The sequence below is a fragment of the Pteropus medius genome, unplaced genomic scaffold, assembly GCF_902729225.1.
Source record: "Pteropus medius unplaced genomic scaffold, Ma_sr-lr_union100, whole genome shotgun sequence".
In the NCBI taxonomy this organism is placed as follows: Eukaryota; Metazoa; Chordata; class Mammalia; order Chiroptera; family Pteropodidae; genus Pteropus; species Pteropus medius.
The window spans coordinates 1,503,949-1,528,147 of NW_024353790.1; the positions used below are offsets into that span (position 1 = coordinate 1,503,949).

The window sequence follows — 24,199 nt, forward strand, 5'->3', positions numbered from 1 at the left end:
GGCATGTTGATATGGAGAGGAGCTCTGGATTAAGATCTCTTTAAGATTTTAATGTAGGAAAAAAATAATAAAATACAAATAATAGCTTATTTTTATTGACTGTCCATGGGCCATAGTGAACATGGGCGATTTAGAGGATTTGAACTCAGGCAGCCTTGCCCCAGACCCCAGCTCCTGTCTCGTGCTATACTGCCTCATGTTGTACAAACAACCCTATCCTACCTACAGGATAAAAATTACTTTCCGCAAAACATTTTCTCTCATTTTTATCAACTTCCTTAGATGATAAGAAATGAGGATGTGAGTGCTACGTCTACTTTTGTTTCTGAAGCCACCTCGAATTTTGTCCAGAGGATGGGAAATGATAGGAAGGAAAGACACCCTGCGGCGACGCTAGATCATTCATCACACTGCCCACCTGTCTTCTCCCCTTTCGGCCCCTTCTCTTTGCGCGCACAAAAGCCCATCTATGACAAATTGCTCGCTCTCTCTCTCAACTGCCTACTGAATCCGAGCTCACGGAAATAAAACAAAACGTAAGAAACCTGTTTTTCATTAAGATGATAGCTCCCTGCCTGAAACTCACTGCCCAGAGTGAGATGCTCCTGAGTCCTCTCAGAATCAGAGCGAAAATGAATCTTTTTTACTTGGCTGTTGTCAATGGGCTGCGGGCCTGGAATATAAATATCTCTAATTCCTCAAAGCAGATTAGTCAGTTATAAAGTATGAGTTTGGAAAATGTTTCCATATGTCCCCAGCCTTTTCTGCTATTTTCCCCCCTTAACTTAATATATACTCACAAAATCCCCATTCCCTGGAAGGAACTCAAGCACAGACAGAAACTTACATGCAAAAGAAGGTGATACTTGAGAATCCGCTGAACTGGTTTCAAGAGATAAGACCCCAGAGGCAGTGAGTGTTTCAAAGTTTCCTGACGTTCCCTGAAGAATTTGGCCAGTGTCTTGTTCCTCATGCACTCTGTTAGCACAGCCACCGATCTGCAAGAGGGATAAATATTTTTATCTAAATTGCAATGCTTAAGATGGGTCTTCAAGCTTTAAATGCCGGTGTATGAGGAAATGCCCTAAAACAGGTAGGAAAGCAACAGAGCTATAGCTAGATGAGAAGGCCTCTGGGCGAGTTAGTCGAAGGTCTTTCTCTGGGTAGGTGAATTAGAAAAACTCCAACGGTGATGGTAGCGCACGGACACGTGGCTCGGCAAAGGGGATTTCCGCTGGCTGTGCGCCCCATCTCGGTGTCTCTGTGCAGTGCTCAAAATGCACATCTGTACTCAGTTTTCACAGGTTAGATTGCAAGGAGGGGGCACCTTCGTACTAAGAAAAAGGAGCTCCTTCTTCTCAGGAGATCCAGCCTCATGCTGGACACTGTCGCCCCTCCTGCTGGCTGTCTTTGTATCACACACAAATCACCTGGCTTTACGTAAGTGCTGGTCTTTGGAGACCTTGCCCCACGGGTCGAATTCCCTTGGAGAATCTTTGAACAGATTCCCCTTTTCACCTCCAAGTGGCTCTGCTCATTCTGAAGACAGCTTCTGAGGAGCTGGATAATCTTGCTCCTAAGTAACGTGCCTCGATGAGTGTATTAGAAAAGTGGGTCAGAATCTCTTCTCCATCCCAGCTCCCCCAAAGGCAATAAGAGTGGCCCCCAAGCATCTTAGGGGGATGGTTCAAACAATGCTCATACCCTATACGTGAAGCGAACTAGTGGGCTGTGTAATCACAAACAAATTAAAATCGTATGCTCTCATAACTTAGAAGAAAGCAGGTGGGAGTGAGTAATTTCTCCACAAGTTGCTAATATGTTTTCAGGATTAATTGAGAAAATCAGAGCCAAACAACAAAATAATACTTCTGGGAAGGAAGCGAAATGCAAATTTCCTAATTAAGCTATTAGAGTCTCGTTCGAGCTCATCTGCTGTGAGAACTATCTAATCAAACAGGTTTATTTCCCCACTAAGTTGACATTTCAAAACTTTCTTTCATCAAGTCACCGAGGACATTTTGCAAGGTTCCTTAGGGTCAGGATCAGCTGCTCAGCAGCCCTCAACCATCCGAAGGCTGGAACCCTTGGCCAAGAACAAGACACTTGCAACAATGCTGAGCTCACCGAACTCCAGATTCGGGGCAGAGGGAGACATCCAAGGACAAGGACCTGATGGAGTCTGGGCCCTTCCCTGCCAGAAAGAGGGAGGCCTTGCGCCTCTTCACAGCGAGATCACTAGGGCGTGCCTGGTATGAAGAAGGTGGACATCTGTCAAGGTGTGCCAGCGACATTTAATATCACCGGCCTGGATCCCAAGGGAGAAGGAATGTTGTCAGATGCGCTGAAACGCCTGGCATTCAGACAGGGGTGAGGAAACCCCAAGCCTCAGAGAGCAAACTGACTGGGAGGACAAGAGGACAAGAGAATAAGTTTTTCTACGACTAGGAAAACCGCACAACTGGGCAAGAACTGGACATACCTGCTTCACTGAGAAAGCCATTTGAGCTTCCCTCTACTAAGACGTTTCTTTCCTTCAAGTCAGACTCAAAATAAAAACCACTTTCTCCAGGAAACTGCCTTTAACTCTCCTCGGTGGGAATTACTATTCCTTTATCTCACAATGTGTCCTTTGCTTCTATGACACATTACTGAGGTTGTACTACATTAATTTGTATTTATTGATTTGATGTTCCTTAACTCACTATGCTGCTTTTACATTCAGTTGAGTTTTGATGCTCAAAAGAATATAAACAACTAGAAGGCAAGGGATATCATTCCTAATAGTTCCTATTTTCTACCAACAGACACCAAGCTTTGAATCATGTTCCGTGCATGGCAGGCTCTTAAAAATGTTCTTGAACAAATGATTCTGCCTTTCCCCTGGCCCTGAAGGAAGAAGCCTACTATATGAAAAGCTGCCTGTATTTCCTATTCTCCTTTCTTATTACTGAGTTAGAAAAATCTTAATGTAAACTACCAAAATTGTAAATTCAGAAGTTCTTTCTTCAAATGACATGTTGACAATGAAAATCATTCAGATATCATCTCCCGATAAGCCCCTCTAGTGCCTCAGAGCCCATCGCTGGGTCCAGAACGTTGTTGAGTCTTCCCAGTTTGAATGATTTTTCCTTTCCCTCAGGAAGAAGTTCTGAGGAGACGCTGATTCTGCGATTTCTCTGAAACAGGCTGTGGTGCAATGCCACGGCTTTCAGTGTAAGGACCGCGGATTTATTTGGGACGTCCTACAATTTCCTGATCTCCTCAGCATAGATGTTGAAAACTTTAGGACATTGCTTCAGTCAAATTGTGTAAACTGTGGGTGCGTCTACAGATATGCGTGTGGTGATAAGTGTACTAATCTGCCCGTAGGTTTTTGTTTTGTTTTTAGGGAAATCTGGGAAAAGCATGGCCACCAACCAAATAAGTCACCACAGCCTGATATGCTGACCGATATCTAGAGGAGGAGACTAAAATCCTCCAGTGGAAAGTGTCTCGCCATCAAGAAGTCTGGGTCTCGGGCTTCATGCCTTTTCATCCACACTGGTTTTCTAGGGCCACTCCTGGGCAGGGGGCCCATCTGTTGTTCCTTATTGCAGTAGCATCAGGGGCTCAGCCTGCTGGCTCCTCTTCCAGGTAGGTTCTACCACCTGCTTGATCCTCAGGGCTGTGTCTCTACCAAGGCTGGATGCAGAGCACTTAAAATGCTCCCTGGCTGGTCGCTGGGATAACAACTCCAGTCCTGCCGATCATGTGGGAAAACTATAGTCAAAAGGCATGGGGGATGCTGGGGGTGGAATCGCCCAGCTTCGGAAGCCTTACAAGGATGTAGTAGCACGAGGTCTGAGGTTGCAGAATCCTAGCAGGATCGCTCAGGAGCTATGTGACCCTTATAAAATCAATAAGCCTCATTCCTGGAGCCTCATTACTTCATCCACATGACGAGGATGGAGCAGCGATGAAGGTGAACTAACACTGGCTGAGAACCTATCACGTGCCCAGCGCTGTGATGGCTGCTCTGCTTTTCCTTAATCCCTCGATATTTCTGGATTGCTGGGAAAGTGACGTTCAACAACATTTTGTATTTACAGCATCTAACACAGTGATTGGGAATCAATAAGTGCTCAGTAAATGTCTTTTGCACAAAGAAGAAATTTCAGCAGTATGACTCACGGTCTTAGGCCTGACTCCTTCACTGAAATGGTCAATATACTGTCCAGGGGGTGCTTCCTAAACTGCTCCCCTCGCCCCCCGCTAGCACCCCCAGTGTAAGAAACACTGAAGCTAAGATCCAGGAGAGATCACGAGCCCTCTCTCACCTAAGCTTTCCTTTCTCTGAACTCCATAAAACTTAAAACAGTTCATAGAACTTATATAGCAAAAATACAACATATTTTCTCTCCAGCTAGATTATAGAAACTCATTAGCAGTGCTTTCCATATTTTTAAAGACATGGCACAAATACAAAAGGGTTAATAGACCAGACTTCTAGGCAGACACACCGGTTTACTTAGTTTTCCATGGAAGGACACCTAACCATCTTTTGGGTCTCCTTTAAGGTCTCTCAAGATTTTCCCCTCCACTGGCTGTGACAGGAGCCCCAAAGCCCGAATGGATCAATACCTGGTACCCCTGTAATCGTTCTCAGAGTGTTTTCCCATTTCCCCACAGCAGTCAGCACAGGGGAGCACATAACGCCTCATATCAACATATATTAAACCAAATGACTTGAAACAACATGAACGTGAACAAAAGTGCTCTGAACACTCAGAGTGCGTATCGTACCTCGGGTAGTTAGTGCAATACTGGGTGTAAATGTGGAACTCTTCGCTCTGCAAGGAAACAAAAGAGACTTTTATAGGCAAAAAAAGCAGAAACATCAGTGTCCATTTCAAAACAATAAGAAGAAACAGCATTCACGCCTCTAAATTTGTTTCTATGATCACATGGGCCTGTCTCCTGAGCCCCTGTGGCAATCATCTGTGCCTTTTTATCTGCCTGGGATCCACATGCACTTGAACTCATTTGAGTTCAATAAACACTTATCGAACATCTGCTGTGTTAGGTGAATCTGTAGGGAAATAGGCAGAGGAAGAAAATAAGGTTTCTGCCCAGGTGCTCACAGTCCTCCAATGGATTTGTAGTGTGGGAGAGAAATATGAGTAGATAATTTAACGATCACGTGGTAAGAACATATTGGAAGTATATGCGGGGCATGAGAAAGCTGCGACATGCTTTCAAGCTCCTGTGCATGCAGTTACCTCTGCCCACTATCCCCTCCACCTTTTTCACTGGAGAGCCATAATATATCCTTCAACATTGAACTTAGGCTTGACTTCCTCCAAGAGGCCTTCCCTGAGCTCGCGGGCCGAGTCAAATGTTCCAACTCTGGGCTTCACAACACCCAATACTCATCTCTCTTGTCACATGCACCAAATGATAGTGACATTTTCTGTGTATCTGTCTGTCTCCTAGTTTAGCTGGAGTTCCAGTAGGACAAAGACCATATTATGTTCATCTGGTCCATAATATTTGTTACACTACCGAATCCCCTTCTCTCCTATTATGTTGAAAATTATTTGAGGGCAGGATCCAAGTCTACTCACCTGTGTGCACCTAGCATGGCAGCAATGCTTCAAATGCAATAAATGTGGGGTTCTCGCCTTTCCCCACAACCATATTCCCAGCTCCCTAGTATCTCTTAGTCTTTCAGATGACTAATCATATGATCAAATATTGGGAAATATTAATACTTTTTTCTCTTAAGGGATAATTTTTTAAAAAGGTAAAACCATGACTTCCATGCAAATATAACATAAACACTGTCAAAAATTTTATTTAACCTCTTAATTAATGAGGAAAGCAGTAAAATCTTATGACTGGATCAAAGAAGAAGTAAAACTATTGCACTTAGGTCAGTGGGGAATGAATGCTGAAATGAATTTACAAATGTCGCAAAACTGGCTTTTTCCAAAAAAGATGGGCGGGTAAAGAAATCAATTGTCTCTCTACGGGACAGTATTCATTTCCATGTCTGTGGTCAAGATCACTTACTGTACCTTACTATCAATTATCTACAATTTACAAAGTTGTAAACTAGTTCCAAGACAGTGAAAGGTGCAGAGACCCCATTGAGTCATGTAATTTAGAAGGGTAAATTGGAAAATACTGAAGGCTTTCTAGTTCTATTCCCAGTAATCTTTTTGGCCGATTTCAAAGTCCTTGACAATTTTTCCCTAGACTGCCAAGAGAAAGAAGTATGCAGATGGGTGGGTGAGGTGGCAGAGGTTAGGTTTTTAAAATTCCGATTGTAACACTCTCAGTCAGAATAAACAACTCAAGGCCAATGAATGACTAGCTCTTGTAAACTCTAAAATGGTATTACATTTTGAAAAAGAGCCACAGACTATTTTGGTGTGTTTCACAATCTGCTCTTTCTGACTTTTTACTTCCTTTTACTTTTTAAACCGCTTCATGCTGGATTCACACGTGACTCCCAGATAGTGCCTTTTAATTTATGTTTTGGAACTGTAAAGCTTTAATTAACTTTTTTTCTGATTTAAAAGGAATTTCTATGTAGAATCCTTTCTGTTAAACTCAACTAGGATGAATTTTTTTTTTATTATAGAAAGTTTCAAGCACATATAAAAGCACAGAGGATGCTATGATGAGTCCCCAAGCAGCCATCACCCAATCTGAATATCATTAACTCTTTGTGTCCACCTATTCCCCTGCCTCCCCACCACTGTGAAGCAAATTCTAGACATGTCATTCCACTTGCAAATACTTTCGTATATATCTCTAATACAAGGACTTTAAAAGGTAGCATCATTTTGATGCCATTATCATATTTAAATAATTCCATAAAATCATGAAAGGTCATCAGTCACTGTTCATATCTATTTTCTTAATTTTCTTTCCTTTCTTTTATAATTTGCCTGTTTGATTTGGAATCCAAATGATGTCTACACCCAGCCACTGGTTGCTAACTCTTAAATCTCTTTTAATCTGTAAGTTCCCCCTCTATCTTCTTCTCTCCTGCAACTTAGTTTTTGAAGAAACGAGATGGTTTGTCCTGTAGAGTTTCCCTCAGTTTCAATTTTGCTGATTATATCCCTATGATTTCCTTTACTATGGTCCCTTGTCCCCTGCACCCATTGTGGTTTAATAGGGGCTTGATCACATTTAGGTTCCATAATTTGTCACAAATATATCATAAGTTGTATTGGATTTCCATCAGGAGGCACATTGGCTGGTTGTCTCTCTCTTTGCGATGCTAATAACCATTGGTGATTATATTCTAGATCTATTCATTCATCGTGGGTTGCAAAATGGTGGTATTTCTAACTCTACTATTCCTTCTTCATTTATTACTAGAATTTCTTCACTTCTTCATTAAAATTTTTCCAAAAAGAGAACTTCCTTATCGTAACTATTTGTTACCCCACAGACTGTGGTTTGCATGAGAAAGGCAGGATATACACTCAATTCTTTTCAGTTTTCAAAATAATGCATTGTTTCTTTAGCGCTCTGCAAAGCGCTTGGCTTTTTATTTATGGTTTTTTAAAAAAATTTATTTAATTTATTTTATTTCATTTTTAACATTTTATTTTTTTATTTTTCCCCCTTCCCCAGGGCTTGGCTTTTTAAATATCATGATGAATTCATGAATATAAACACAGTTAACGATTTTCAGGATTTTGAGTGAATTATCTCTGTCGATACTCAGAGGGATCCATCCTTGACCACTAGGAGCCTCTCCCTGAGCATTCGTGACCTGACCTACAGCTTCTGGGAACTTCCTCGTTTTCTAGTGTGACAATGTGCTCCAGACCATCCTGTGCATTTCCTTCCCATGCTCATTTTTCACGCAATCTTGGTTCCTTTTGGTAGGAAGTAGTATTTGGAAATCACGATCTGAGCATTAGGGATGTTCTTGCCACTCAGTTAATTATTATTTCTAGGCCTTTTCAGTGGACAGAGTTAGGTGTTTTTTAAAGATAAAACACATTCCTTAGTTCATATGAATTTAAATATAGATATATATCCTCACCCATTTCTAGATATATAAAAACAAGTTATACCAGTGATTTGCAAACTCGAGTGTGTTTCAGAATCACCTGGAGGGCTTGTTAAAACACAGATATTGGGTTGTACCCCAGAGTCTCTGATTTAGCAGGTCTGAGGTGGGGCCCTAGAATTTGCGTTCTAACAATTCCTAGATTCTGCTGGTCCAGGGACCACACTTTGAGAATTACAGTGCCATAAACACTTTTATCAACTCCCCCTGCCCTGCCCTGCCCCTCCCTGGTAGTACTATTTATTCTTCATTTGCTTTTATTGCTTCATAATACTATGTGAATATACTATGGTTCATTCAACCAGCTCCTTGTTTATGGACATTTGGGCTATTTCTATATATTGTATATTTCTAAACATGTATTTGTTTGTATACTATACATAATATTCCATATTTTATATACATGTATATAGTAACAATTATTACTGCAAAGAATTTTGACACTGTATCTTTGGAGTAGATATCTGGAAGTCGAATTGCTGGATTAAAGGGTGAATTCAGATGCAACTGCACTAGATGTAGCCAGATTTCCTTCCACAGGCTCTGGGCCATTTTGTTTTCCCGTAACTACGGGAGTGCTGTTTCTCCATGGCTTCACCAATTTAGTAAGCTGCCAAATTTTCAAGCATAGTACTTTTTTTTTTTAGTAAAAAAAAAATCGATATGAGTTGCCAACTTCTAAAAGTTAGAAGATAAAAATATCTTGATTTCTGGCTTCTCCTGAAAAAGTACCAGATCCACTGGCCCTGGGCCCACAGGTTCACATGACACTTATATCCCCAGAAGATCAGGCAATACCTAAATGTCTACAACCTCCACCTGGGCCTGTTCATGCACGGCATTCATCCGTTTAGCTCCTGAAGGCACTGGAGTATCCAGCCCTGGCTCCGTGGACAAGAAAAGTAAAATGATTTGCCCGAGGTCTTCCTGTAAATTAGTGTCAGACTGGAGCCTTTCTCTGGGTTTGCTCACACATTCTGTTTCTTGCTTCTTCCTTCCTGCTTCTGGCCACACTCAACCTGGGACTGGCCACTATCAGGCTGACTTTCCTCAGATTTTGAGAAGTTTAAGATCATTTGAAACACCCAACTTAAAAACAATAGCCTCAATGAAAAGATGTCTAAATTACATCATATTTTTGACCTACACAGACCTGTCCCTGATAAAGCCTCAAGACTTCTGTGCAATTTAATTTCTGTGCATTTTATGACATCATGGCTCCATTGCTACCTTAGAGAGTTTTGATTTAAAACAGCTATATATTCTTAACACAGAATCAAATGCATATATGATCTTAGTTTTATAAGATCTGTGGACAATTCAAACAATAGTTTCCTACAAAAATCAAAAGCCCCTACTTAGTTAACCCTTAAATGCCCATTACTTTATGACATATGCCAGTCCAAATCCTTTTTCAGAAACAGGAAAAAAGGCCATGATACGAAATTATGCAAAAACAGAATTTCTTTCTGATTACTCAAATCTCTCAAATTGCAATTAGAGATGATGTAGAAATGAGACGTTTAATTACGAAAGAACAAAAATATAAGCTAGTCAGGGCTGGCCAATTGAGCACATAGGGCACTCAAATGTTTACTAAATAAATAACCAGAGTTAGAAATTTGTATGATTTGAGGGTTTCTTCTGCCACAGGATCTCTCTCTCTCCCTTCCCCGTCTCTCTCTCTCTCTCTCTCTCTCTCTCTCTCTCTCACACCTGCTGCTTTTACACACAGCGCACACACTGATTCCTGAGAAATTTTCACTGGACATTATGAGAAAGGTTTGATATGTAAATAGCACTTTGATAAGCGAACATCGATCCGAAGTCACTCCTGTGACATGACTACTGGGTATCAGCTCTTTCCTGGGGATGCTTTCACTAGAGGGTGGTGCGTGTGTCACATGCACACGCACTTGTATGTTCGTGTCTGGGCACTGAAGGGACGAAGGCGCCCGTGGGGAGGAAGGCCATGCATCAAGGGAGAGGGTGAGGTTAATAAGGGCAGGTTGGGTCTCTTAAGATGAACTTTGCCTGCCCACTACATGTTGGCCAGGGTCAGCCAAGCTGACGGTCGAAATAAGGGATGGAAATGAGTGTGGAGGTGAAGGCAAGTAACAGAGGTAAACTTGTTCCAGGTGTTTCCAGAGTCCTAAGAGCAGACAGATGCTCAGGTAGGAGACAGCGTGGCCTGCCCAGTAGGGACCTTTTATCTTTATCTCTGAAGAGATGGCCTCTGTGCCCCTAGTTTGTCTCTACGAGCAGCATGTAAGAAGTACGTACTGAGTTCTCCTCTCGTCAGCAAAGATTCCTGTAACCTACACAGACCGCAAAAGCGAGGTCAGAGATAAATCTCTGTGTGAGCCCCAGTGATTCAGATAAAGGATGAAGTCAACTGCCAGCTTCATTTCTTTCATTAATGACTTCTCAATTAAAGCAATTTTCCATTCCTCCCCAGAGTTGAGCAGCTGGTTGTGTTTCAGAAAACCTAACATCTTCTAAATGTCAGGGTGCTGAGTGAAAAGCACGTTGTGCCAGAACCAAACACTCCCTCACAATTCCCTACTCACATGTGAGAGTGTGGAGTGCTGAAGTCGGTCTTCTAATTAAACTTGGCAATATTACAATAAAAAATAAGATTTGGGAGTTGGCAACATGGTACATAAACAAACTTTTATGTGAATAATTAAGCCAGAGCTAAGCATATGCTGGACCGTCTTTAATCAACTTGTGATTACAGCTACCAGTAAAAGCCCAAACGCTTCCAAAAGCCTCCATGTTGTTTATGTGCTGTGGTTATTTTAACATACATTTTTTGATATAGTTGGCATATCTTTTTACCCATTCCTCCCGCTTTCATTTTCCTTCTCTTTTTCAATTCCTTACCCTTTAGAAGAATTAATTATGACACAGGCAACTTGCGAAAAGACTTGGGAGGGTAAGAATGTGTGCACAAACACTTCACAAGTTAACACACAGACACCCATACCCACCCACAAAGTCAGCAGTGTTTTATACACAGGGCCTTTAAGAAACCACATTTTAATAAAACCCAGAGTGTTATGCTTGGATTCAAAACCATTGGAGGGATCTGCAGCCGTCATAAATGACCCTGCGGAAGAAGTCCAGAGCCAGGTCAGGCTGGCAGGACATCTCCAAGTTCCCACTGGACTTCAGAGCTCTAAACGAGGTGCTAATTCCCAGCTGGTCCAAAAGCTTTGCTGTGAACTTTGCTTAAACCTTCGGACGTGTGAAACCACAACGGCAGAAATCGCACAAAGTTTTGCTTCAAAATATTTTCTGCTAGAGGTTTTCCAAACAGAAGCTGTGGAATTTTTCAGAAAAGCTTAGGATTCTATACAGAGTAGTAGCGTGTGGAGAAAGCAACTCCGTGAAGGGTTGTCTTCAATGTCTCTGAATTGTGTCTCCTATCCAGGTACAGAGTACGAACCAGCTGTCATTTACGCTTTAAAAGTCAAGTCCTTTCCTTGTGTATCTCTAAACCATCAATGCCGCTTAAGAAAAATGTAGGACAATGAGGGTGCATTTTGAAGATGAAAGAGATCAATTCTGCCCCTCTTTATCCTCCAAAATGAGAATTATGTAGCCGAGGCTAGCGCCATATATTTTATATATAAAATATTTATATTCTAACAGATTTTTGTCACTGGCCTGGTTGTATTTTATACATATTTATTTTTCTAATATTCTTCTATTCTGGACTCTTCTTCTCTTAATTTAAAGATTTTTTCTAGGAAAGATGAATAACATCATTCAATTAGTACATAAGTTCCAGGGACAACTACTAAGTTAGTATTTCCTAACTTATTGAGAACAATAACAGTATTTTTTTCCCTTGGTGGTTAAAAAAAAAAAAAAAAAAGAGTGATTGAGCTTAGTGGCTCACTTCACCCAACATGGAACAAACGAGTCACTTTAACTTTAAAGTGAAGACAGTCTGTACTCTGTACCTGTCTCAGTTGGCCCAGGAAGGTGACTTCTGCTTACCTTGGACACGAAACATTCTGCTATGGCCACGGGATCATTTTCACAGTTTTCTAAATCTTGCAGGAGTTCGCTAACGAAAAAAAAATAATAGAAAATATTAGATAGGAGTCTTACGGTTGAGAACATTTTACATAACTTAGAAGTCTAAACATTTATTTGGTTTTTACAAGAAATCAGACTTAATTGGATAACTGAGGACCTCTTATCATTACATCCAAGGCTTAGATAAGGGACTTGCCCAAGGTCATGATGGAGCAGGAATTTAAACACAGGCCTGATTTATAACTCACCCAGAGATTAGCCCTGACTACCATTTAAGTCTTCTAGATGTTTGTCACTGTCACATGCGTGTTCACACACACTCATTCATTCACCAAACAGCTGTCTAGCTACAAAGTACTTGCAAGGCACTAAGAGCAAATATGTCAGAGAACAAAGTGACATAGGCTCTCTGGTCTCTCGGAGTTTGGACTCCATTGGAAGGGCTAGTGCTCTAAAGGAAAGATATGTAGGAGAGGAAATACCTTTTCTCGGATGTAAATTTGAAGTAACTTTCATTATAATTCATCATGTGGCTGTACTGTAATTAATTTAACGAATTTCCCACGGTTGGATAAAATTCTACATATGAAATTACTGGGTCAGAGGGTGTTCTCAGTGCAAATGTTAACACATTTCCTAATTGCACTCCATACAAGTTGTATTAACATATATTTTACTATGTTAAGTGTTTATTTTAATTAGCTGTGTATTAAATATTCAATAAAAAGTTAAGTAGTTCTATAGGAGTAATAATAAAAACAAGCAGTTTCCTGCATTCTGCGTCCTAGTCTTGACTTCCGCTCTCTAGAAGCATTTTCAGTTCTAGCTGTTTCTGCTAGAAACATGTTTCCAAATTTCTAAACACGTTGATAGTACATTTTCATTATTTTTCAGTTTTAGATATTATTTGCTTCCGAATTTCCCCCAAATTTGCCCTCCTCCAATTCTCAACAAGTTCTGTTATGAAATTTGATTAAAATTAAAGCTTACATTTTTAGAACTATGTAAATATTATTTTCAGCTGAGCCTTACAGTATATACCATAATTACATTTCCTTTCTGGTATAACCACGTTTTCCCTCGAGTTAAAATTGTCTCAGAGATACATATGTGTGTGTGTGTGCATGTGTGTGTGTGCGTGTACAAAACAAAGCATATATATATATATTGCTTTGTATCAAAGTACACACCTCTAATTTACCCTCAGACTTTGTGCCAGAAGTATAACGTTCGTCTGTCTTCAATCATCAGATCATCTATACACTCTGGTTTCTCCTCAGATTGCATAAATTTTTCATCAGATCATCTATCGGTTGCATTCTCTCCTGGTGACCTCCCTCCAATAGCCTTCCATCTTTCGGTTCTCACTTGAACAGGTTTCCCTCCAGGCCTGCTGGGCACTGTCTCCAACAGCACCCCGACAACATCCTTTCTCTAGCTTCTTTGTTGGAAGCCTCGTTTCTCAGATACCATTTCAGATGTATTCCCTCGTCAGGGAGATTACAACACCCAGCAGCTTTCTGAGTAGGGGTGATTTATTGCAGCAGTACATTTTCTGAGACTCTTATTTCAAAATGTTCTCCCTTCACACTTGGCTGATAATGTTAATAGATATAGAATTCTTGATTGGAAGTCATTTTCTCTGAGTATTTGGGAAACTATGTTGCCTCATGAATTCCAATGCTGCTGAGAATAGTATCGTTTTGATCCACGATCCAGGTTTCGTGTGACTTATTTTTTATTCTGGAAGCTTTGAGAGTTTTCTTTTTGTTGACATAATTCTGCGACTGTGTGATGAGAGGCCTCGAGATGGGTCTTTTTTCACAGACAAAGCCAGTTTGAACATTTGAGAAATTTTCTAAAACGTCAGTTTTCAAAGTGACTCCTGGGTTCCTGAGACCCCTTCAGGAGGTTCAGAAGGCCACTATTTTCATAAACATACTTAGACACTACATTCTCATTCTCTCATGAGAGTATGATGGACATTTCCAGAGGCTACATGATCTGTGATATCCTAATGGAGAGAAAGAAGAAGCAGGTATGACAATCCAGCTGTCTTCTTGTAAGTCCGACAGTAAAGAGATTTGTAAACTATAAAAACAACTCCTATGTACCAAAAATGTTAGTGAGAAGAGTAGTAAAATCATTTTCCTAAAAATCTGTGGGTTTATTAATATTATTGAATAAACTGATATTTTAACAACTTCTCAGTTTTAATATCTATCACGGTAAGCAAAACGTCTTTTTGGTAATTTGTTAGCGTGTACTGATCCTGGGACCAAAAGGAAAGGAATCTCTGTCCCTAAATCATGTCCTTGGTATGTCTTCCTCTCCATTTTCTCCTCTCTCTCTTTTTGAAGCTGCTGTTATTCCCATTTTAGATCTCCTGGTCGGATACTTTACGTTTTCTTATTCTTCTTCTCTTATTTTCCCTCTTCTTATTTATTGTTCTGTTTTCTGGGAAATTTCATCTTTATTTTCCATCGCTTCTATTGAATTTTCTCATTTTTAATATCTGATTTTTAATTTCAAAGTTTTTTTTTTTTTAAATAAGCTCTTTGGATGTTTCTGTTCTTATTTTACAATGTAAAATATTCTCTCATCTCCGAAGGTGGGGTTGTTGTTATTATTTTGGACTTCTCTTGCCTGTTCCTTGCTTTTTGCTGAGCTCCCTTTTCTGTTGGATCATGATGGCTTCTGTCATTCACGTTAGAGGCTTTCCCCAAGTATCTGGGGATCTTCGTCTGTCCTTTTCTATTTGCAGATGAGGCACCACAATGCTGAACATAAACTTTGCAGAAGCAGAATTTGTCTTGGGGTGCTCCTCACTCAAGGCAGTGGTTCTCAAACTTTAGGTGTTAGAACCTGTCTATGCTCTTAAGAGTTCTTTATGTGAATGATACCTCTATGCTCTTAAGCGTTCTTTACGTGAATGATACCTATTGATATTTCCTATATTAGATAATTAAAACAATTAAAAATCAGTACATTTAATAATAAATCTAATTATATGCTACTATAAATAACTTTTTGTGAAAAATAACTATAAAATCAAAAAATATTGGTAATAGTATCGTTTTACATTTTTGCAAATCTCTAATGTCTACTTTAACACAGATGGATTCTCACATCTACTTCTGTATTCAGTCTGTTTCAATCTGTTGGTTGAAGTATATAGCAAAGAAATCCGGCCTCATATACATGTCATTCGAAAAGGAAGGAATATTTTAATAGCTCTTCAGATAAGTATGGATATCCTTCTTGGAAATCACACTAGAACTCAACAAGTGGTAGTTTCTTCTATATTTGTTGGAGTCTAGAACCATATCAATGTACTATACTCTGTTACTTTAAAATTCATCGATCTGTCTTGTACTTTGAAAGGATCTTCCACCCAATGCATGGTTCAGGATAGTCCCAATTTCAAACATTCTTTCCTAATATTCCCATAAAAACATTCTCTTTGTAAGATTATTTTTATTTTGGAAAAATGTAGTTCTGACATTTATATTAATATCTTTATAGGAGAACTTGAGATCTGGCTCCTCAGTATATGTCATCAGTTTGGCTCAAATAAACTCTTATACAGATTAAAACAAAACAAAACCTTTTATAGAAAGATGGGTATGATTAAATTAAACACAGTTGAAATCTAATCATTGGAACCTAAACATTGGATGAAGATAAAAGGTTGAAAGAAAAGAATAGCCAAAGAATCAACATTTTGGACCAGTGTTTTCTGTTACTGGAGGATGAAGTACTCTGGATATAAGTTTTGTATCCAGGTCTTTCAATATAAATCCTCTTTCTGAGCCCAGAAGAATTTTGACCAGAATCCATCATATTACTTCTCATAGCTTAATAGAAATACTCCTGACAATGCTTAACTCCCTGTGTTCTAAATGTTATGCTCATCAAGCTCCCCAATGAGCTTTAATTTCATCTCCAGAGTGGACTTGCTGGTAGGAAGAAGTGTCGCAGGGGACCCACCCAGGCTCTAGGTAAAGCTCATGTGTAAATAAATGATTGGCATTCATTGCATAAGAACCGCACAGCTGGGAGTTTGCTCAGACACCTTCCAGTCCCAACCTCTAATTTTAAGGTGGGGAAACCATGGCTCATAAAAAGGAGGAGGCTTACCTTAGGTTACACAGCTAATATCTAATGGCCACAGCTGAGGTTAGTATCGGGGCTCTGAATTCTAGTCCTGTACTCTATTATAAACACGTCTGTTGAAAGATTTGTTTGCTGATCAATTCAAGAAAGCTAAGGGCTAAACTCTGCATCATGGTGTCATAGATGTGGTATGGCTTACCTGGGAGGCCTTGTTCGAGTCACTCGGCCAGTTTTCCTTTATAACTCTTTTCTAAAATAGGATAAAACATACTAAAAATGGGAAGAGTGAGGAGGAAGAAATGGGATTTCCCTTTTCTTGCCATCAGGGCTGTCATCCTGATAGAGTTGGCCCAACGCCTGGTTTGTTCTTCATTCAACACAGTGGCTATTGAAATCTTCCTGTGTCAGGCACTGTTACAGACCCTGAGCTTATAGGCAAAGAACATGGACAAAGGCCCTGTGTGATGGCGCTTATGTTCTGATCAGGGGTGATAAGTGTTAATAATTAAGTAAATGAACAGCACAATATCAAACAAAGGACAACAAATGTTGGCAAGGATGCAAGGAAATGGATTTTTGTACACTGTTGGTAGGAATGCAAAATGGTGCAGCTGCTATGGAAAGCAGTATGGAAATCCTTCAAAAAAGTAAAAATGGAACTACCATATGATCCAGCAATCCACTTTTGGTTATTTATTCAAAAGAATCAAATCCGCATCCTAAAGAGATATGAACATTCCCATGTCCACTGCAATAGTATTCACAATAGCTAAGAGGTGGAAATAGCCTAAACGTCTATGAGTGGGTAAAGAAAATGTAGTATATACATACAATGAAATATTATTTACCCTTAAAAAAAGAAAGACATTCTGCAATATGTAATAACACAGATGAAAATTGAGGACATTATGCTAAGTGAAATAAGCCAGTCACAGAAGGACAAACACTGTATGATTCCAGTTATATGAAGAATCTAAAGTAGTCAAACTCATAGACTCAGAGAGTAGAATGGTGAGTACCAGGGGCTGGAAGGTGTGGGAAATGCAAGAGTTGCTATACAGTGGGCATAAAGCTTCAGTTAAACAAGTTAAATTCTAGAGATCTGCTATACGACATCGTACCTAAGATAACAATAATGTATTTTACACTTAAAAATTCATTAAGAGAGAAGATTTCATCTTATTCTTACACAATAAAATCAACTAGTAAAAACCCATTTCACTAAAAAAACAAAAAACAAAAAACACCCTACATGAAATTACAATAGAAAATCATACACCGTAGTACATTATCACTTAATAAGAAATGTTTATGTGAAAAATAATAACGTGTTGGTTTTACTGGGGGAAAACCCAACGTAATAGGACATTGTACTATGTAACATGAAGCAGATAAAGAGGGCAGTGTGATGGGAGCAACTGAGGCTGGGTGTGGATGGAAAGGCACTGGAGCCGTGGTGGAAGGCTCTCGCTGAAGGTGATGTTTGAGAGTGGGGAGGGTTGGAAGAGAAAGTCATTTAAGAAATCGGTTGTGAGTCTAGGGCAGAATTAGCCTCATGTGTTCCTGTGCGAGGAACAGAAAGGAAGCCACTATGGCTGGAGTTCGATGAACAATTGTGGGAGATAACAGGAAGAAGACTAAATATTAAATAAGATGCCATGTACTATGGGCACACAAATGGGGCCGTGGAATGTGGTGGATCAGCCACTGAAGATACTCCATAAAGATTGCAAACAGGACTGTCTTTCTAGAGTTACAGCCTAATGGGGTGGGACTGGGTTTCTCATTGCATCACGTAACTCATGAACAACTCCATGTGTACATTAGCAGGAAGGCATGACTCATATAGATTGTTTTGCACTCAAAACTAAAATTAGAGTCATCCCACCTTCAGGTTTTGATTATTTTCCCTTTTCCCTGAGTAACTGTTCCAAATATTTCCTCCTTTTTGAGTAGGACTATGAGAAAGAAAAAATATATATATATATATTTATATATATTTGTTTTACTTGAGCTCAAGTCACTTGTTTGGACAGGAAATTAGAGAAAACACTATTCTCTTTCACAGAATGTACTACACACAAATTTTCTCTGGCCACTCATGTGGACTTGAAGTCAGAAACTGTAGTTTGACTTCAAGTGACAAGTGACTTGAGTGGGGATTCTCTCCTTCCGATCTGCAAGACTCTAAGCACCTCTTCCTTTCCCTACTCATTTAACTAGGTCAGCTGGTATTTTAACTTGTTGTATCTGCAGAGGCACACGTGCATATGGGAACAGAAAACGGGGTGAGGTTAACAGCACTAAATGTTCCATTAATTTCACGGACATATTAGCACTGGCCTTGAAAAGGCCACATGAAAAGAGCCTGCAGGTAAAAATATTTCTACCATTGTGCAGAAGTTAAAGACATTTTGGTGCTGTGAAAATACACTAAAAGAAAATACACCTACCCCCACCTTTCACTGCATTACTGTTACACGTACCCCATGATTCAATTTCTAAATTATATTTCAAGGGAGAAAAAAAGCAATGGCCCAAATGACTTTTTATGTTTTAAGATACATGTTACTTGCTCTGTGAAGCTTTCACTAGCCTCCTCAGACAAAATTAATTGCAAGTTCCTCAGAGTTCTCAAAGCATTTTGTTCATTCCTTGATTATATGACTTACTGCCTCTGCTACACAATGGAATCATTCACTTTTATCCTACTACTAGACTTAGCCCAGTGTTTTACACACAGTAGTGACTCTGCATAGGTATACTGAATAAAAAAGACAAGTTGAAGGAAAAATGAAAATTTTACTCCATCTTTGAAGAAGAAAGAGAACTTAGATAATTTTAATTTGCTAAAAAATATTTTTAAAATAGAAATTCAGTATGGAGGAATAGTCTCTATTTCCTCCCTCTTCACTTTTGAAGAAAGATTCAAATTGCAGTTTAGAGAACTCTTCTCTTCCAAGAGAGCAATGCTGTATAAAACAGTTGGCATTTCTTCCTTAGTTGGCAGTAAAAAAAAAAAAAAAAAGTTTTGGAATTTTTAGGGGCAAGTTAAAATGGGGAAAGTGGTTTCTTTTGACTGACCTAGTTTCCTGACCACTGGGGAATTTCTTCCAGACACCAAACCAGAGACTTAAATATCTAGGCTATCATAGGGATTATGAGAGAAAGAGAGATTTGTCTACAAAAAGGAAAACAAAAATGAAATCTCGGTTGTATTCCAAAACATTTCATGTTGGAAGATTTTGTGAAATAACAATGTAAATCTAGTTTACATAATAAAATTGAACAAAGACAGTATAAGGAAAGAAATTACATACTACTGTCACTTATGAACACGCGTGAAAAAAATTCTTAAAAAATACAAACAAATCAAACTTATCAATACATAAATAAATAAAACATCATGACCAAGTAGAATTGATTCCTATAATGTATGTGTATTCAAACCAAAATGCCTATTAATATAATTTACCATGTTATGAATAGAATATGAATCATATGCTAATTTTTAAGGGCATATTAAAACATTAAGTAAAATTCGATATTTATTGACAATAATATTTTAGCAAAATAGGAGAAAGTGTTTATCTAAATCTCAGAGCAAACATCATACTTAATGGTAAAACAGTTAAAACATTCCTGCTAATGTCAGAATGAAGATAAGGATGCCAACATCTAATCCACATTGTATGATTGGACTTACCCAAAGCAATAAGAAAAGAAAAAAAACGCAAGGGATAAAACTGTAAAGGAAGACAAAAAAAAAAAAATTCTCCTCATTTTCAGATACCATTATCTACATAGATAATAATAAGAAAAAAACATTATAATCCACTATTAGAATGAATGTGAAAGATTAGAAAGTTAGTTGGATACAGAATGAACATACAAAAATCAAAAGCATTTCTAGATGACAGTAATAGCCAATTAAAAATATATTCTAGTTAAAATAACAAAAAATTCAATTTTTAAAAGTTACATGTATGAATGTGATGGAGAAAATATAAAGCATTATTATAGGACATTTTAAAAAGGCTTGATTAAAGAGATATGATTATGGATGGGGTGGCGCAATATTGCAAAGATGTCAATTCTGCCAAAATTACTCATTAAATTAAATGTAATTTCAATAAAAATTTCAAGAGAGTTCTTTATAGAAGTTGACATACTAATAAAAAAAAATCACCTGACAGTACAAAGCGTCAAGAAAAGCTAAGACAGTGCCGTAGAAGAGCAATGTGGGCTTAATAATTAAGACAATGTTCGCCTAGGAAAACCAGGTGCTGTAGGTGGAAAAAATAAATAAAAATAAAAAAATAAGGAATTGTAAGCTGATAAGGTCCTTGCAATCTGTGAGGTCAACCAAGGGTTGCCTCACCTAAAAAAACAAAAACATAAAAAATAAAATAATAATAATTAAGACAACATGGTATAGGGTAGAGATGAAAAATACATCAACACAACAGAATGTGGAGCCCCGAAACGGATCCATACGTACATAAACTGGACATGGGAGGAATGTGAAGCTACAAATCAGTAAAGAAAGGATGTGTTTTCAACCAGTGGTGATGGGACCATCAGCTAGTCATATGAAAATAAGATCTGATTTCCTAACATATACCATACTTCCATCGATTTGAGTTAGATTAAGGGCATACGTGAAAAGCAAAATTTTAAGATTTTTAGGGAAACAATAGAGTCAAAGTATGAACTGAACATAGGAGATAATTTTTTAAACATATACAAAATCCATATACTATAAAAGTATATTTATTTAGCGTAGTCAAACTTATGAATTACACAACTTCCTTTTAAAGAAATCATAATTAAATTAAAATACAAGCTTCGTAGTAGGAAATGATTTTCAACTCACGTAATCCACAAAAATCGCTAGCCAGAATTTGTCAAGAACTCCCATAAAATGATGTGAAAAAGAAGCATACCAACAGACAAATGGCAATAGATAAGAGCCAGAAATTCACAGAACAAATCTAAGTGGCCAGCAAAAAAGGATACTTAGTCTTACTGCAATCGGCAAAATGCAAAGTAATATGTCCCCCAATGGAATATTACATAGTAGTTAAAATAAATAGAACCATAAATCTCAAAAACGATGTTGAGTGAAAAAAAATTTGTAAAACTGACACAATTTATGCCATGTTTGAAATAAGTGAAGCATGTTATATATTTTAAATAGATAAATACATATATAGTCAGGGCAACAAAATTATCCTTGGGAATAAAATATCAAGTCTTGGATAATAGTTACATATAGTTATAGTGGTAAATTGATCCAGATTATATTGGCTTGCTTGAGCCAGTTCTACTATCTCTTATCTCTTCCTAATTCCATGTTCAGTAGTATCTTGTTATTAGCTTGATTGGAGTGTTTGCACCATAGAAATTGGCAAACACTATAAAACTCAGGTTTCCCCTCCTTGTCCTCACTCTGGAGAACTAGTTTGCCAGCACGTTACTGGGCCATTCTCCGCAGGGTGGAATGCAGTTGGGAGGAGCACACATGGGCATGGGACCTCAACATTATTTGTAATGATTTTATGCTTTAAAGCAGGAGTCCCCAAACCCTGGGCCATGGACCAGTATTGGTCTGTGGCCTGTTAGGAACCAGGCTGCACAGCAGGAGGTGAGTGGCAGGTGAGAGAGCAAAGCTTCATCCGTATTTGCGGCCACTCCCCAGTGTTAGCATCACCGCCTCAGCTCCACCTCAGATCATCAGGCATTAGATTCTCAGTGGAGCACCGGTCCCTGGTGCCAAAAAGGTTGGGGACCACTGCTTTAAAGAATTTCTAAAGCAAATATGGCATAAGAAAAAGCTCTGAGCATAGAGTATTACGATAAATACCCATGGAGGTGCTTCATGGCTATTTATCGTAATACTCTATGCTTTTCTGTATTTTGGAAATATTTCCTGAAAAACAAATCTAGTCATCTGAATTTTTCAGGCCAGCATAAAACCATTTTCTTTTTGCCCTCTCTAATTTTAGAGATTTAAATCTTGCTTAGTTGGTCACAATAATACTATATTATGTTGAAAAATCTGGACCTGAACTAATAATAGAAACTTTTAAATTATTTCAAGCCGCAACCACAGATTCGCCAAATAGTTGTATCTTTGAAATCAAAAGGATTCAAAAGAGACATTAAAATAAAAAGTCATATCAATACTCTTACTTAATCCAATTTAATAGAAAAGAAGTCTGAGCTCCGAATTTAGGCTCCAGATTTAAGAGAAATAAAAAACGAATAGGGACAAAATAGTACAGACGATTCAACTATAGAAGTTTAATAAGAAAATATTCTTGAAAATAATAATGGAATAAAAATAATAAAATAATAATAATGATATCAATAGAGATTTGACAAAAGCAGGGAGTCAGAATAGGCTAGGTTAGATGTCTACCTCTATGTCCTTGAGCAAAGGGCTGTGTGACTGATTCCTCGCCTGTCAGATGTGTACACACCTAGAAGATGAGCATCCTATCTGCCCCAGAGAGCTGTTAAGAGGATTAAATGAGATGATGCATGTACAGGGATATGTAAATGTGATCAACAAAAACAGATAGGCATGAACATGTTCACATATAATTGTGTCACTACAGTGATGCCTCACGCATCATCGTCAGGGACTCGGTCTCTCTGACTCGGGTTATTTTAGACATGTCTGGTGACTTCCTCGTTCAGAGAACATCAAAGAGAAAAGAATAGAGAACAGACTCAGAAATATAAAGTTCTTCTCAGTCTTCCAACTACTGTAGACTGGGCTCCATCTTGTTGACGCAGGTGGCTGCTTCATTCTTATCTTTCTTTAAATTAGGAGACACATGAAGATTTGAACTCCAGGGAGTAGGGAATGTGGCAAAATGCCGGAGGTTTGGAGGCGAAGAAGCCCAAGTGAGGCACATCAGGTGATAATACACATGAAACTCTGCGTTTTGACATGAAGTAAGCACTAGATAAACAGTCATTACTATCAGCTTGCAGCCAAACCCCCAGGAGGCGTATGCCAGGGACCTCCCAGCATCTAGGCTTCCACTCTCTTCCAGGGTTACAGTGCCACTATGGGCTCTGGAGGGAGAAGCCACTCAAGGCCTTGAGGGACTTTACCATCAGCAACCGCTAAATGGGGCCTGCTCTAACACCAACACATTACTAACACGTGGACTCTAAATCCCCTCATTCGACTCTTTTATGTCCTTTCATATTTTCTTCTTCTTATGTTTGTTTGATCTAAACAGTGTTTCTCAATCCTGGCTGCACATTACAAACATCTGAGGACTTGTTAAATATCCTGATGCCCTGGTCCCACCGCAGAGCAATTAATCAGAATTTCTGGGGGTAGGATCGAGCGTATATATTTTTAAAAGCTTCCCAAGAGATTTTAAAAGCTTCTCAAGAGAAATGCCAAATGCTGGCATTTTTGACAGCCTTGGCTTTCAAAATTGAAGGATGAGCTGATATAATACAACAAACATGGCTCCCAGAGGCCGGGCTTGCGCTAGGGTTTGGGACTCAAAGGTGGCAGAGGAGATGTGGGTGCCGCTCTCAAGGAGCTCACCTATACAGATTTCTGTACTCCAAGAGTGGGAGGGAGGACTCAATTTGCATTGCGTTGAGTCACACAACTGGCAGGACACTGTAGGACCTTATAATGGGATTTTACTAAAACAAGATCAGTGTCATCACTGGTTAGTATTTTGGTACTTCCTCTGTGCTGGTATTGAGCTAGGCGCTTCAGGTGGCTCAGTTTACTGAAGCTTCACAATAACTATATAAGGTAGATATTCTTATTTTTTCTATTCATTCATTCATTCATTCATTCATTCATTCCACAGAAGTTCTGATGCCTCCTAGAGGCCAGGCACTATTTTAGGCACTTGGGCAGTAATTTAGGCACTTGGACAGTGTTCTGTGAGTGGAGGTGGGGAGGAA

At 38.9% G+C, this 24,199-nt stretch overlaps 1 protein-coding gene across 9 annotated transcripts in view; it reads right to left on the bottom strand.

The window, feature by feature from the left end:
- Positions 1–24,199, bottom strand: part of PLEKHG1 (pleckstrin homology and RhoGEF domain containing G1) — a 203,936-nt gene that overhangs the window by 30,841 nt on the left and 148,896 nt on the right. For all 9 annotated transcript variants that reach the window (XM_039851337.1, XM_039851334.1, XM_039851340.1 and 6 more), the window contains exons 4-6: positions 12,089–12,158; positions 4,786–4,832; positions 848–998 (exon numbers count right to left, since the gene is read on the bottom strand). In XM_039851337.1, coding sequence (XP_039707271.1) covers positions 848–998; positions 4,786–4,832; positions 12,089–12,158 — 268 coding nt within the window. The remainder of the gene's footprint in view (positions 1–847; positions 999–4,785; positions 4,833–12,088; positions 12,159–24,199) is intronic.